General features: G+C 40.0%; 1 protein-coding gene and 1 long non-coding RNA gene across 3 annotated transcripts in view; one reads left to right on the forward strand and one right to left on the reverse strand.

Annotated features, from left to right (window-relative positions):
- Positions 1-5,227: 5,227 nt before the first annotated feature.
- LOC111856273 (lysine-specific demethylase 6A-like) overlaps positions 5,228-16,961 on the forward strand; it is a 64,051-nt gene continuing 52,317 nt past the window's right edge. For both annotated transcript variants that reach the window (XM_023836077.2, XM_023836078.2), the window contains exons 1-2: positions 5,228-5,755; positions 5,921-5,984. In XM_023836077.2, coding sequence (XP_023691845.2) covers positions 5,586-5,755; positions 5,921-5,984 — 234 coding nt within the window. In that variant the 5' untranslated portion in view covers positions 5,228-5,585. The remainder of the gene's footprint in view (positions 5,756-5,920; positions 5,985-16,961) is intronic.
- On the reverse strand, positions 15,233-16,074 carry LOC140578831 (uncharacterized). Its single transcript, XR_011983104.1, has 2 exons — positions 15,740-16,074; positions 15,233-15,491 (listed from the first exon to the last, which is right to left on the reverse strand). It is a non-coding gene; the product is annotated as an uncharacterized lncRNA (long non-coding RNA).

Consider the following 16,961-nt stretch of genomic DNA (forward strand, 5'->3'; position numbering starts at 1 on the left):
CATCAACCCATTAAAAATGTTTGGACCTAGATGTGGCTAGACCTTCAAGCATAGACCTTCAAGCATAGACCTTCAAGCAATGTTTCCTTAGCTCTTTTTTTCCAGACAATTATTTGATTTATTTTTATTGTTGTTTTTAACTCTCTTTAGATCAGCTTGGACTTAACCATTGTGACACACAAACTAGCAGAAATCCAACAAAAAAAATCGAATGAAGTATGAGGAATTATTGATTTGAAAAATACCTCTAAATGTAATAGGTATATCAGAAGGTTTAAGCATGATCAAATTCATTCAAAAATAAGCTGTAGTTTGATACCTGCAAAGTGAAGCAGTACTGTAAAACAGAAAAGGCAGATTAACTTGGCATTGAAGCTTTGCAAAGATTCCTACTTGTAATATAAGGAATCTTCCACCATCGACTGCAGCTATAATCTTCCTAAACCTGTGAAACAGATATCCTGCACTCCTCAAAGAAGGAAACACAATGAGAATCTGCAGTAGATATCAGAGGTCAAGTTCCACATCATCACCGTATCAACATCTACAGGGGAAGATTGTGTCCACCACTCTGAATTCAATTGCAGTCTGCATTTTGAAGTTGTTATGTTTTTGCCTAGCATTTATATTGTTGCAACGTTTACAGCCTGAAGATTAATAATTTGTATGTCTGCACAAATATCACCTGTACATGTCAACTAAATGGTATAAAGTAAAGTAATTTAAAATGTGTTATACTTCAAAGTATTAGCCTGGTAAAGAAGTTACAGTATAGTTTTAATGGTAAAAGGACAGCAATTTGCAAATGTAATGCAGCCAGTTGGATGAATCGAGTTACAATAATGCAACTCATTGCACTGCTCAAAATTCCAGCAGAACTGTGAATCATTTCATGTAACAAATGTAACAGTGATATTTTATCCAAAATCATGCCCAGTTCTTAATATTTGACATTCATGTGTCCATCATTATAATGCTTCTACAGAAAAATGGAAAATAAATTTATGAAAGTTGTACTGAGAAGAGCTGGGCTTGTTAATTTACAAATGTATGGCAAGATGATGGCTCCATCTGGACCTTCTGGAGAGTTTAGATCAGGGGTCTCCAACTCCGGTCCTGGAGAGCTACTATCCAGTAGGTTTTCTGTCCCACTTGGCTTCTGATGAGCCACACCTGCTCCTGCTATTTACCTGAGAACAGGTGTGGCTCATCAGAAGCCGGGTAGTATAGAAAACCTACTGGATAGTAGCTCTCCAGGACCGGAGTTGGAGACCCCTGGTTTAGATATTGACGCCATCCTAATGTGTCTCAGACTGTGGCCAGAAGAGGGAAACCTTTCCAACTCCTACTGGAGAATGACACCAACTTTGTTGCAGGTGACTAAGTTGTCTAGAGCCAATCACTCTCAACATCTTCCTCGTGGAATGCCATGACTCATCATTCCCACAAGCAGTCCATGATTCCAGTAACCCCCTAGGAAGCTGATTTTAGAGACAAAGTCATATACTTGTTAATCACCCCGGTCCAAATTTATCTCCCACTACCTTCTAAGTCTTCAGGAGAGACACAAATGGCAGGAAACTCAGCATGGACCAAGTGCTCCTTGTTGTTGACCCACAGCTTCCACTCTGACCTGTTGGAAATGTGATCCACACTGGGTGCATCAGAGCGGCTGCTCTTCGGCCCCAAACATGCATTTCCTTGAGGCCCGTGACTCCCTTAGTCTTGCTTCACAAACTCCCAAACCATAGACCCTACCACCTACGGTGGTCTCCCTCTCTGGTTCAAATGTCTTGACAGACATTCAAGGGAGGCTGTGTGCTAAAAGGCCTTCAAGTTCCTTAACAGTGATGTTGTGTGTGCTAGAAGATGAAACTCTTCTGACTGTTACTCTGATAATCTAACCTGTGGTAGACAGGCTGCGGCGAGTGACTGAATATAAAACCACAGCCAAAAGCATAATGGCCTTACATTATCAAACCAGCATAACCAGATCCTCTTTCTGTTTCTCTAAACAGAATCGCACTCATCCAGTCCTTCTCCAGCATATACAGAGGCTACCACAGCAATCACATAGTAAAAACAAAACTGCACTGTACATGATCTTAATTTTTTCATTAATAAACTTATACTACTGTTAAATATTTTGGAGGTTTAGGATGACAAATGGGTTCTTACAGCTGACTAAAAAAGGTATTTGCATCTAACGTATCCCCAATAGTAAATGAAGTAATTTTTCAGATCACTGTTATAGATATTATCAGAACAAACTCACTTCAGACAGATTTCTTATTTAATACTAATTTTGCAGACATGCACCTCCACCCTTACTAGACTTGCCATCTCTCACGCACCTGGTGTGACACTCACACTTTTTGACTCTCACACAAGAAATCTTACAGCAAATCTATATTATTCCATTATAAACCTAAAACTACTTACGTCAAAAACGTCAGAGTAGTTTGCAAACCCTATAGACTATTTACAATGTAAAACTGTTACATACATGTAAATGTGTGCGCAGACTTGTCTAGAATTGAAAATCTCACACTGACCAAAGTTGACAACCCTGCCATACATACAGATGCAATTTACTGAAGTACTGAACTAGGTAGAGAAATATTGTTGTAGTGCAGTTTTATGGCACAGTTTAATGTCCAACTTCTTATGTGACAGATGAAAACGGCTCACAAACATGTCTAACAATGCCATTCATGCGCTGGCTTATCTTAATAGGGATATATATTCGTTTTAAGACTATGGGTCCTTAACACTGAAACACCTCATACACACATCACATGTAGCTATGGAGCTATCTGTAGGCCTATACGCATTTCAGTGACACTCTTTTACAAGTAAAGATTTTTAATGACTGAACACCCTATCAACTTGGTAAATTACCTAGTAATTCGATTTTCTGGATAGTAGGAGCGAGTAATGATATAGATGTAAGTATATAAGCCACTTTTCCATGAATGTAATTCAGAAAAAAAAAAAAAACTAGAGTATATTTATCATTTTTGTCATCCAGAAACTACCAACACGTATTCTATCCATTCATCCGTCTTCTAATGGCTTATCCTGCTCAGGGTCGCGGAGCTTATTAAGCCCGCTAAGGTCAATTTATCTTATATTTTTACATTTAACGATAGTTACCACTGTATGTAGGTACTTGAATATACGCAGCAGGTATGTTAAGCCAGGTGTTTTATATCGGCTGAATCGTATCTTGCCAGATGGGAAACAGTATTCACTGTCAATAAACAACGAAGTGTACTGTAAGAATTACTCTTTTGAGAATGGGGCAAAAATATTTTTTTAAAAAGGCAATTAATTCCTGCTGTATTGCGATGTGTTGTTGGAAATTACTGTATAGTGTATTACGTGTTAACGTATATCACTAACTCTTCGCAGCTCTTCAGGAAAAAAGAATGATTAAAAGAGTTGTTCGTCAACGGCACCCTGTTGAATTAAATTTGCATTAAACTAGTATTGCTGATTACACTGTTGAGTGTGGCGTACATGTTTATTGATAACCAACTACAACAGCAAAAAGTTAATTACATTTTAATACAAACAAATAAGGGTATATAATAAAAAATATGGCTATAGCACAGCGATTGTTTATTAACCTAGTTGGCTATCTATCTAGCAAGTGACTAGCTACAATCAGCCATTTTGCAATGCAATAAATAACTATCTGGTTAGCCGAGATGCTAAGCACGATAACATGCTAGCAGGACGCACCGCGTACAACGGTCTCTTCGGTTTTTAAAGGCGTACTGCAGTAAATCGCTCCTACACTGACAATCTCTCCTCAAGCATTGAATTACACTTAACCAACACATATTTCATTTCGTTAGAGAAAACAGCATGTCAATATTTTAAATATTAGTTAACTTAATATTATGAGATCAGCCTCATCTTAAAGCACACTATGCAATAAGCAAAAAGTAAGCTTAATTTTTCAAAAATATCGAGTTTGATTTACGTCTAAATTTATGGCAATCTAATTCTATATTTCCCAATATTACATATTGTATATATTACATATTATATATATACTATTCCAATACCAATCTGTCATTCATAACGTTTCCTCCTCATACGCGAAATTCTAAATCATGTCACAACAAATCCATTATGTATAGCATAATAATGCCTTCATTCTGTATCTGAAAGAAGATGGACCTATTAGTAGGTCAAGAAATGTAGATTCTGCGTGTATGAACAAATGGAAAGTGAATGTCAACTCACTATGGAAATCAATCCCATGTAAAGTTTTTGCAATTAATAAGACTTTAATATGACAAAGACAAAATGCAAATATATCATTTCATTTTGGTCATTCTTAGAAAATACTTATGTAATAAGCTTCAGATTTCTGGACATATAATCATGCTTCACCATTGGTACCCTGTCTTGTGTAAGTAGAAAAGAACAGAGTGGCGTCAAATTTATTCTCTCTTACTGTTAGCAATACATGCTTTGGTTGGCTGTTCAAAAGCAAAGCCCCGGAGTATCTCACTTCTCCCTCAAAAACAAATATGGCAGTTTTGTTTTGGTAGATTTAAATATATGTAAATATGCACAACCAGTAGCATCAACAGTAACTTCATTATTGGCCTGTATTACATAGTCATTAAAGCATTTCATTAAGCATATATACGTGCAGTGCCAAACCAAGAAACACAAGTAAAATACTATATTACTATGACACTGGTGCTAATCTGGGCCAAAAACACGGTTTAACCAGAGAACAGATAAAACCGTTTTCCAATATTTTATGCACAGACACTTTATTTGCAATGTACCAGCATGCAGAAAGTTACCTTTCTAATGCTATTTTTACTTCTTACGAAAGCTACAAATACGGGAAGTCTTTTTTTTTAAAAAAAGGAGCAGAATATTACAACTCCCTATATGTGAGTATACGTTGACGCAACCTAACATGCTGCTTAATGCCCCGCACAGGCCGCACGGTAAATGACAGGGGCTGCAGGCAATGGGCTGTTTGAAAGAGCAGCTACATCACAAGAATGCGCAATAAAAAACCAATCGAAGCCGGCGGACTGGCTGCGCAAAGTTGAGCGTGTATGTTTTTTTTTTTTTTTTAAATAAAATACTCCCCTTGAAAGTTTATATGAGAACCGAAGCCTCAGAGAAAGGAACCCCCAAGACAAGACGGGTCACATGCCGACGTGCGACGGTCGCCATTGGCTAGCGCGAGGCGGAGAGGGCGTTTCGACGGCGGCGGCGTGGGTTCGCCTGTGTGACACAATTACAACAACTTTGAGCTGGTGATCGGGGGGAAGTTTGTGATATTACCAAATTACACCTTTTTGAAACCCTGCATCAGCAGCGCTTAATGCATCCTGTGGCGTCGGCTGCACGGGGCCATCTACGTATAACAATGTGAAAAGGATATCAATTAGGGCGATTTCTTTATTACTTAAAGGATATACAGCTCAATTCTGGAAAAAAAATCAGTCCTGGGAAAAGTTGTTTTTTTTATTTGATTTATTATTTTGTTTGCGTCCCCCGATTTTGGTGGATTTTCAGTTTTCCTCCTTGCCTGAGTTTCCATGAAATCGTGCGGAGTGTCGCTGGCCGCCGCCGCCTGCGCTGCTGCTCGGAGCCTCGGCGCTGCTGGTGATGAGGAAAAGAAAATGGCGGCGGGGAGAGCCAGCGAAGCCGAGGAGGACTCTCTGAGGCTGACGGCGCAGGAGAGGGACAGCCTGGCCGGGATAGACAGGTCAGAAAGGGTTGCCTGGGCTGCCACCGCATCTCTGTCTCGCCGTTTCGTGCCCATATTATCGCAGCGGGGCGTGTAAAACAAAAAAATAACATTAAAACGAAACGCAGACCCCCTTCCAGAAATTAACACGGAGCCGCCTGTGTTTGTCTTTTCTGCTCGCAGCTCTCTGTTTGGATTTCATAGGCTTCATGAAGATGGCGCCAGAACGAAGGCCTTGCTGTTAAAGGTGGGTATGTCAGAAGCGGGGCTGCGGCCGGCCCTTTACCGGGACGCTGGCGCTTGCGGTGCTTTTTAACGCCTCTTTATATTCGGCTCGTCGTGAAATTTAACCGACGGCTGCTCGGCTGGCTTCGGACCAGCCGCCGGACGTGCGCGTATAGTGATCATACCCTCCTTCGCATTTACGAACCATTTTCCCCCGCTAATCCATCACCATTACAAGGTGTTTGTGCGGACCGTCCGCGATAGTCCTACCGGACGTACCGGTTCGGCCCAGCGGACGGGGGTAGCTGTCTGCCCGGGGGAGGCAGCGACCGGACATTTTTTTTTTACACTTTGCGAGGTCTGACTTAAACATGCTGGGTGGTGGGGGCCACTAAATCCCCGCGTGTCTCGATGCCATGAAATTCGGGTAAATATATGATGCGAGGTGGTTAGAAATGCAGCCGGGCGGAAGGTAACCTCGTCGCTGGTTAGGAGGCGAATTTGGGTGAACTAGTACTGGGAGGGTGTAGTGAGTTACTTAACTGCGGACGGTGCCTTTTGGAGTTAGGATGATGGCGGGGGTGGGGGGGGTGTTTGGACCAAGATGCGTTTGACGTTAGCATTACACTGGCGTTTACACGGATTGTGTAACTAGCCCTGGACCTCGGTGTGTGACGAATAAAAATTGCGTGTAATGACGGCGCTGGCCGGTCGGGGTCTGTCGGCCCTGTCCCGGGCGACTTTGGACCGATGCCGTTAAATGCTATGTGTATATATACATTATTTAAACACACTCAGATTTGACTAGCTGGCTATGGTGTAGTAATGGCTGCTCGAATCGGCCCAAGATGGCGGGACAGGGAGAAGAGGGGGAAATTAAAGATGAGAAATATCGCTAGGGACACGAATTGATAATGTCCAGCATGGACGAGTTGGGCCGACGGGTGCGGGGGTCTTTCCTAATCGCCCCGGAACGCGGTTTGAGTCGCAGTGGGTTTTTCTTTTAACCTAATGGGGGTTTGAATCCCCAACGCGGGGGGGGCGGGGTGGTGCGTCGCATCCCCGTCAACCTGTGGCACGTCGGACACCGAACAAAGGCCGCTCCGGAGCCGCGCTCCTCCGGGGGGGCCGGCCGCTGTTTCACATGTGGAGCTCGGTGGTGGGACTAGATGGTTAAAAAGTCTCCGACGTTCCGTCTCTGCTAACTGTGAAAAATGTTGTGTTTATGGTAAGGGTGTATATGAGGACTAGGAGGGGTTTTGTGTAGATTATCTCTGTGTATGTATATATATTTGAGGAGGAAAGTGACTTCCGTGACGAGCAGGTCTGTTCAAGTAAGAGTAGAACAAATAAGGTCTAGTTGGTCTCCCATTTAAGGGATATTTTTGTATTTTAATTTCAGTATGAGAACCGATAGGGTTAAAGTAGAATACCTAATGCATTGTGCAGTTTTTGGGATTAAAAAAATCACTTGTAAAACAAAAGTTGATTTATTAATGTTAAGGTTCACATTCCATTGAAAAAGGAAATCATTGTAAGCGTTTCTTTTAGTATTTTATGTATGCGTATGCAGTTTTTAAAAACATATATGCATTTTTATGAAATGTGTACTTGGGGACGTTTGTGGTTTTATTTGTTTTGGCGGCTGTTTTATATTAAGGTCAACGTGGAGATCTTGTAAAAATGAGGAAATGCTTTGAGAATTGGTATTGAAAAGCTACAATATAGTGATACCGTAACTTCTGCAGTAAACATTATGCCAGTGGCTTCCCCTCTGTAAAAAGCAGGTGAACGGAGAAGGTTTAAGTGTCTGTATGTGGCTGTGCCATTTAAGTTGTGGCAGTACCTTTTGCCCCACGCCTGGGAGTTCTGCCAAAGTGTGAAGCATGTGCGTCTTTGTTTACCCGTTGTAAAATTAGTTCAGACGGCTTAATTTTTAAGAAACAGTTAAAAAAATACTGTCTAGTCTCATTAGCCTGGTCATTTGACTTAATGATGTACAGGAAATATTTACCTTTTCATTCTAAAATTTTTACACAGTTTTGGTCAGTTAATCTTTTTTTCTTAGTCGTATTCTTTTGAAATGTTGATCAAGTTTTCCAAATTTCAGATGTATTGCTATCTGTGGCCCCACACAATTACAAGTGCTCTGTACCCTGCCGTTTGCATTGACCCAATCTGTGCAGACACAGATCACTTTGCCAGCAAATACAATGCAACATTTTCATTGGAATAAAATAGTATGTGTTCAAAGGTTCATGATTTAGTTCCAGAACTTTCGTCTCATAAATAAACACATACTGGCTTCTTTTGTAGTAGCTATTTTAAAGTTTATTATGATCGCAGTACTTGTATTCAACTTTTCCTTCAAGTGAATGCTATTCATCAACCTGGAAACTAAAATATGGATGTCTTCAAAGACACAACTTCAGAGTAAAAGAACCAGTGGTGAATGCATTGCTATCATTTTTATGAATGCTACTAGAAAAACATTTAAACTGCTGGTTACATAAGCAGGCATCCATAATATCAGTTTTGAGGAAGAGGGGGTATTGTATGCTTAATGGAGTTTATGGTTAGGGAATAAACTATGTGCTAATGTCTGAAATGCACAAAAACACAAATGACTAGTTCCACTGCTGTTTGGGAGGAAATGCCCTGGATCCATCTGCCCTTTGTGATACACTTTTCTTTAATTGCTACATACACCAATATAGCTTAGATGAAAATGTAATTGTAAGGATTTTGTTTTGATATGTGCCACTGTAGTGTGTTTCTCGTTGATAGAAGAGCTGGTTCTGCCATAAAGCAAAACAAAAAAAAAAATGGATACAAGTCGCTATACTGACATCTGAGGAACCATAAAACATCAAAAACAGTGCATTTTCATCTTTCTCCTTATGTTCTTACCTGCCATGGAATATGCTTTGTTTTGACTCTGAAAGGCATTCTGACTCATTAAAAATGTCCTGCCGAACCTGGTTGTCAAGCATTTGTCATAGACTGAATGCTTTGTGGTATTCTCTCATCATATGGTTCCATAAGGACTCATTGCTATCTATGTGTTATGACAGCATGTGCCTTGTTGCCTTTGAGCTAAAATTCATACCATTATGATGCATGTAACTTGAGACTAGTTGCGTGGTTGGCTGAAGCTGCTATCAGACTCTCCCCTTTTCACTCCCTTCTAGTTTGTTTGTTTATTTTTTGTAATCCCAGCTTTTTGCTTATTAAATGTATTTTCTGACAATCTCTTGCCAACATCCTTACAGCCACCCCATTACTTTGAAGGAGGGATGTCTGTTCCAGTCAAGCTGGTAGCTTTCTTTAGCTATGACAGGATACGCTGTTTTATTCTGCATTAGTAGAGGGAGGATGTGTCATTCACTTCTGCCTGCTGTCTGTCTTTAATGGCAGTGGAATTGGCTGAGAGATGAAGACCGGCAGAGTCTCCAGCAGCCTCCAAACCTCTTTACTGTAATAATTCTGGTTCAGTCATGCTGGGGCCCAGGTTTTCAACCTGTTTGCACCTTTGAATAATTTACTGATGCAGTTTAGCTTAAGTACATTGCTGAAGGGTACACTGGCTGAGAGTGTTTTTTTCCTTCATATTGCAACCAGTGTTTGTCTATTGCTGAGAAATATTCAGTTTGGAATAATGCTGTATCCTCAAGTGTTGTTTTTTTTTTTTTGAATTATGTGGCTTGAGTCAAAATAACAAAGTTAGACTGGTTTTATTTTTCATTTCCGGGGGGGGGGATGATTAAAGTATGTGAAGTTTGAAATGTGTGCACTTCCAGAATGCAAAAAAAATGCAACTCTTGCATAAATTGAGAACCCTTTGCTTATAGTGTTGTGCACTGTGTTCTTAAGTGAGGGAGAGCGCATCTCGTGAAGAGTGATATACTCTTCTTATTTAATGAATATGAGGTCTTGTGATCCCAACTATTGCCTGATCATGTGATAGGACTGGCTGCTATACCCTTAAAGATTTTATGGTGAAGCTTATGGTGCATCGCTAGATTGCCGTTCTATTGAGAAATGACTCGCTCTGAGGTGTATGCCACTCTAGCACCTTGTAGAACTTGAAACTGCTACTTTCAAGTATTACATTTATGACCTTCACTGTTGTGTGGGATGTGAAAATGGTTCTTCTCAAACTTAGTCTAGACTTTGGTGTTAAAATACAACTAGTGTGCTCGTAAAGTTTCCTGATGTTTTTATTACAAAATGCTTTTCAGTGCACATTGTTGCATGTTATTGCTTAAATTTATCATTAATGAAATACTTGCTAATACTGTAAAGAAATGGTGGTCTCAGGATTATGGAATTACTGAATTGTGTATCGGATTTTTGCAGATCTTTCATTTTTCTTTTTCCTTAGGTTGTGTTCGGAAGATGTCATTAACCTGTACATCTCTGAATGACTTGCTTCCTACATGGCCTTTTAAATGTCTGCTGTAGAACGATCTGATGCACCAAGAAGGTGATGGTGGCTCTTGCTGTACCATTCGGTTTGGCCCTCTGTGAAATGGCAAGTGCCAACGATGATCTCTTGTTCATTTTAGAGTTCAGTTCGGGGAACGTTCTGTGCAGGCCACGAAGAATTGTGAATAAACATTCAGGTGGATTTCATTTACAAGTACTAGATTAAAAGATTAAATAGATTATTTTTTTTCATTCTTCAGCTGAAAATGATTGACACAAACTAATTTGTTGGTGCATCTTCTTTTGTAATGTGTGCTATGTTGCAAAAGTACATTTCTCCGAAAATAATAGGTATGGCATTTTTTAAGTTGTTTCAGTTTTAAAGTATGCCACTTGCTCTGAATGCCAGGCGTAGCTTTAATTTTTTTTTCTTTGAAAAGATGATCTGCATGTAATGTTTGGAAAGGTCCATCCTTAGAGTTCATGGCCATGACAGTAATGTGTAACAAACTTTTTAAAGAACTTTTTAAATATGTACTTGTTTATTCAGTGCTAAAGATCATGCTGGAATGTGGACTGGTAAATGTGTAATTTAATTACCATACTGGACGTAGTCTCCATTACGGCTGGCTGTTTACTGGTATTCAGTGAAATTATATTCCTCTCAAGGGATTGAGCTTGCTGAAGGTTAAAAATGAAAACGAAATCTGGATATTGGAGGAAATGTTCGATCTTGTTCGATTTTGGCCACCAGCCTTGCATTGGATTTTTATTGGACATTTAAGCCTTTGTCCTTGAAACCGCGTATGGAACACATGCTGAAAACCTTCTGCCTTGTTACTTTGAGCCACTGTTTCGGAGGAGCTCTGGTAAGAGGGGACATTCTCCTCAGTGTTTTTAGAGTTTATCTGGGCAGAATTGCGGGAGGGACAATGCTTTTGGGGAGGGATCTTTTTCATTAATAAGATAAATCTAAAGATTTTGGGTTTTGTATTAATGTTTATTAATAATCTATTACGTAACAAAGCTTTGTGTAAGCTCTAATCATTCTAGGGGGCAGAAACTTTATGCAAACGTGTTAAAATAATCACAGTTGGGTTTAATTGTGGGGTCGGGGAGGGGGGGGGAGAGTTAGTCTGTGAAGCTTAGGGAGTCAGATGCTTTGACATGTCCTATCATGGTACATTTTGTGTGTTTGGGGAGGTGTTTATGCTACGTGTGTGTGTGTGTGTGTGTGTGTGTGTGTGTGTGTGTGTGTGTGTGTGTGTGTGGATAAGGTTAGTAAGGGGCAGTTAAGAGGGTAAGATGATTGCAACCAAACTGTCCTCCTTACTCTCGAATCTGCCCTGAATGGTGTTAAAGGATTAGGGAACAAACTCAGTGGCTGTTGTATGCAGAGTTACACTTTTGAAGATTCATTGTTTAGATGCTGTTAGGCTGCTGGGCTGCACACTGGATGTGAACCACCCCCTGGTTATATAGGAGAGATTTGCATGAGAGCTTTGTATATGTAGTACCCTTTCCTGTGTGTGGCATTCCCACTTGAATACAACTCAAGCTTTCCCTACCGAAGGCCTCAGAGAAGGTTTCTGACTGTTGTTCAGTCGGAACAGGCTTGAATGGCAGCTGGTGACTCTGCCTTCTCTTTGGGTGGAGCGTGGCTCTGTGCGTTGGTGATCGCAAGGTTGCTCGTTTGAATCCCATGAATGTCGGAGTGGTTCTGCTGATGGGCCTTTGAGCAAGGCCCTTATCCTCAGTTGCTCCTGGGACTGTCTGATCCTCACTTGCATGTCGCTTGATAAACGTCTGCGAAATTAACGTAAATAGAAGCAGTTTGTTGAATGGTATGTTTAAACTTCAAAACTAGTGGTACACTGATGTGGAAATTTTGGGCAGAAGCAATAACCAGTATATTTTTGTCTGATATTACTGATACTGGTGACTAGCTAACGTCTGAACTCCACAAATCTATAGTAAAAATGTCGGTAATGTTGCTAAAGGCTTTGTGAAGGTATGTAGCTACCACATCATATAATGCAGGAAGTGAGACATAAGTGAAGTAGCTCCGACGTCAGAGACTAGTGAGGGTGTAAATGGTGAACGTGCCGACTGAATCCCTCATCCTCTGCTATGGAAATGGCCGATCGTCCGAAGCATTGTTTTACTCATCTCTTTAGCTCTGGTGCTGCTAACTTTAAATGTTGACTTAAGTGTAAATGTTGGCCTGCAGTATCAGCTACGATTTAGGCATCAGACTGATACCGATGTCTTGACTTTTAACAAGTATAAGCTGATAATATGTTAACTGATATATTGCTCACCTCTACATAAAACTGTCCTCACTCTCGTCATGCAGACTAAGTTCAACCGGAACTAATTTGAGGCTGAGAAGATGCACGGTGCAAGTTTCAGTATTGTAGTTGAACGTGCAGGAAATCTTCTTGTGGGCTGTATTTGTTTCTAGTGATTTTACTTTGTGTGTGTGCCGGTCACTCTGTTGTTCGTGCATTTTATCTGTGAGCGTGCAGGCCGGACCGGCCTCGCTGTTATGCGTGGTTCACTTTTAGCACTGCTTGCTTGACTGTTTGCACTTGTCTGTAATTCATTCATTGCTCGTGTGGCGATCGACTGTTTTTGGATCATTGTTACAATGCACAAGTTCAGTGCCTGTAATGTCTTTAGGCCATGAAATGGTGCAGTGTGAGTGATGTGCTTTTGACAGCATGATTTGAACATTGCATTTGGCCAAATATAACTGCCTTAATGGAAGCTTTAGGAAGCATTTTAACTGATGTGCTTTAACATTTTCTTCATGTTTAAATTTAGACTCATGATTTTAAACATTAGTATAAATAACTGTTTATAATAAAATGTTGGAAGTGTCTGTTTACCCCAGGCCTTTCTGGGTAAGATTAATTCTGCCTTTTTTACTTTCTGCCTCACACAGAGCATGGCGAATCTCATTAAATTGCCATAGGAACATGTGTATAGTTATGACTCATCTAAAACACATGTGAGTCATTTACAATTATAATGTTATGGTTATAATGGGGATGGGGCTTGTGCAGTTTGAAACATTCATTTATGGAATGCTGCTGGTGCTGTGTGATGTAATCTGTAGTGAAGGCAGCTAGAAAGCTTGGAGCTTTGTGCATCCTGTAAGTTTTTGGTATATATTTTGCTTTATAGTTAAAATGCAGAGGCCCCTGCGATTTGACTGTGTTCATTTTTGGACCCAGGTTGATTTGTGCCAGTGAGGTATTTGTTGTGAAGTAGGCTTGAGCGGTATCTATTTTTCATACAGTCAATCCTTCTGGACATTTCACCCTGGTATATGGTATACGATGGTATTTAAAAATTATTATTTTTTATTTTTAATTTTTTTGAAAAAGAGAAACGTAACTCATATAGTGTGCTGTATAACTCCGGAATCAAAGTTAGCTTAGATGGGCTCATCAACTTGGAAACTCAGCACTAGGGAAATTAGGAGACAACTCTGTAAGAATCTGTCGGCGTTGGCTTTTTGGTACAATGCAGGTGTTTTACACCCACAGTTTAAGCAGATCGCTAATATGCCTAAAATAATAATTAGGTGTATTGTGGTGCCCAAAGGTGAAGAGTTGAAAAGATCATCCTTCGTTTATTGACACAGCTGTTGCTGTCTGATCTGCGGTCACATGCACACTAAGTTTCATGTATGCCATGCATGCTTCAACAGTTTGTGTTGAATTTTGTTTTTGTTGCATTAACCTATGCATGCACTTTGCTCTTTGGTAATCTGTATAAATTTGGAATATCCTTATTAGGGGTATCACTATTGATTATATCAATAACTGTGAATCTAATAATCTAAGTATAATTGAGAATTTACTGATTAATCTGACGATTCACTGGGTAATTTTGTATGTGTAGTGCAATGTAAAATAATGTAATACAATATAATACACACAGATTGTAATCGGCGCAAGGCAGCACCCAACCACACATACCGTAAATTTAGGCACTCCAGGTGTAAGTTCCAAAAAGGCACATGCACACAGGCCGAACATGCAAACTGCACACAAAGCAGTGGTGTGTGACCACAGCGCTACCCAGTGTGCCGCTGTATCACTAGGCTTGCAAGATGTGCGATGTTAATATCAACATGGCATTTCATGCTCGTGCAGATGTCACATTGCAAGGGTCTGCTGGGTTCAAACCATCAATACGTTGCGTTAAAACATTTTTACCTGGTCATAGGAAACCAAACTTGGCAAGCTTTGCAATTGTTCCTTTTCAGGGGTTATCTAGTATAGGTTTAAAAAAATCATTCTAAAGTAGAGGTCGACCGATATTGAATTTAACCGATACCGATAGCTAGGTTGGTCCGTACTTGCCGATAACCGATTAATTAACCGATAGTTTTTAAAATGGATACTGGATTAAAAAAAAATAATAATAAATTAAAACACAACACTACATGTAAAATAGTACTAAACTTTATTACAAAAACCAAACAAAAAAACAGTACTGAATCATGAAAATGTGCTATATGAAATAAATATGAATATATTAATAAATATTGAGGTAAATTAAAGACATGCTTTCAAACTGAAAGAAAAAGTAACACTCCAAAAAAAAAAAAAGTTACATACAAAATGAATTATAATAATTATATAATATTATAATTATATATAATATTAATTATATAAATGTATATTATATGTGTAGTCTCCCACTATATTTGCTTCTATTTTGAAAACTTTTTTCTCTCCATAGGCAGAGGTTGACCAAACTGTTTGTGTAATCTGTTAACAACGCTCATTATATACCCGTCTTTTTAGGCAAGAACCAGATAATGAGTTTCACGTCATGAAATGGTTTTAATACGAAGGGAGCTGTATTACGTGATAACAAATTTAATAAAAACATCGTAAGTTAGGCCTATAATAGTAATGATTTCATTTCAAACAACAAATATATTATATAGAGAAGGTGAGCAAAGTATCAACAGAGCTTTTTGAAACTCCGAATCAGTAAAACACTGCGTCGCAAAAAGATTCACTGTTTCGAAGCGCTCCAGTCGGATCCCCCCATCCCCCCGGCAAATCGCACCCTGTGCCTGAAGATAAAAAGAACTGAAATCGCATGCATTCCTGATGGTAACAATCATGACATTAAACATTTGGGTCGGACATGCGTGTATTTTTGCCACATTATTTTAACCGCTTGATGTACTGCTAATGTTAGCGTCCTCTCAGCCTTGTCGACAAACATACTGCTGTTCTTTCTCCAATGCAGAATCTAATCAACAAATGAATTACTTTATATTGAGATGAAAACATGTACTGTAGTGTACTGTATACATACCTTTTCGCTGTCTGTGTTTTAAACGTGCATTTGAAGTGTCAGCGTTGTCCGTGCACCGCGCTCTCTCCAGGCAGCTTGCGCTCTCCTTGCAACTAACAGTATCACGTGTCAAAACAAAAGCATGTGCTTTACAGCGATTTTCGCCTATAGAGGCGGCTCTTGCCATAGATATATATGTTGGCTCTCGCACTGTATAAGGACAACGGACCGTTCTCAGCCGCTTCAGCTCTGACGCAACCCGGAAAAACTATCGTCGTGGATTTTTGCCGATAACCGATAGTTCCGGGAATCAACTATCGGTGCCGATTAATCGGCAAAACCGATACATTGGTCGACCTCTATTCTAAAGTTTACCACCGCTGCTTTTGCATGAGCATTGCATGCGATCTCCGAGACAACCGTTTAATTTTTGTCCTTGCTGTTGGACTGATTCATAGACTGTGTGAGAAATAAAATTAAAAAATTAGCGAAGAGAAGAAACGAACAAGAATGTTCTTGTTGCACTGTATGGAAATATTTTGTGTTCCATAGTAGTAATATTGAGCAAAAGCCAGTGATTTTCCAATTCTGCTTTGTCATTTGGCACAATTCACAGCAACACCAATCACTTATTTGACAGAAATTCGTTATAATGAAACGAAGCATGTTAGTAATCAAAAAGAGAATTTCATTAATTTTTTAAAAGCGATGGGTCGATTTTAAATATTGATGTCGATGCGTTTTCAGCACTGATGTCACTGACCTGCGTCGACTAATCGTGGCAGCCTTCATGTTGGGCTGCTCTTCATGTACTGGACTTGCTGGAGTTTTTTTTGCCCAGTTATAGAATGCACACGCCTTCCTGTCAAAGTAATCCCGTTTTTGAAGGGCTGCTTTATAACCTTGATTTGTTCCAGAGTTGTCGGTTCGGCAGAAGCACACACTACGTGCTGTGTACGGTCTCTCCTGATCATTGACCAAGGCCCCTAATCATGTGCCGCACACCCGTCTCTCCTACTGAAAGCATTTGCATGGTTGTGGTTTCCGTGCCAGTTCTGTGGTGTGACTCACTGGCTTGCCGACTGCAGTTCAGCTTGTATTTGAAGTGTGAAGTGTATTTGAGCATCGATTGGTGTTGGATGCAGAGCTGCCTTGGCAGTCATGTTTGCATGGACCTCATTTCTCACACGTTGTGTTGTGGTTAGATTAGGAAGTACTTTTCCCTTCCTCTGCTTTAACTAAG

This window comes from Paramormyrops kingsleyae, chromosome 16 (assembly GCF_048594095.1).
Source record: "Paramormyrops kingsleyae isolate MSU_618 chromosome 16, PKINGS_0.4, whole genome shotgun sequence".
Lineage (NCBI taxonomy): Eukaryota > Metazoa > Chordata > Actinopteri > Osteoglossiformes > Mormyridae > Paramormyrops > Paramormyrops kingsleyae.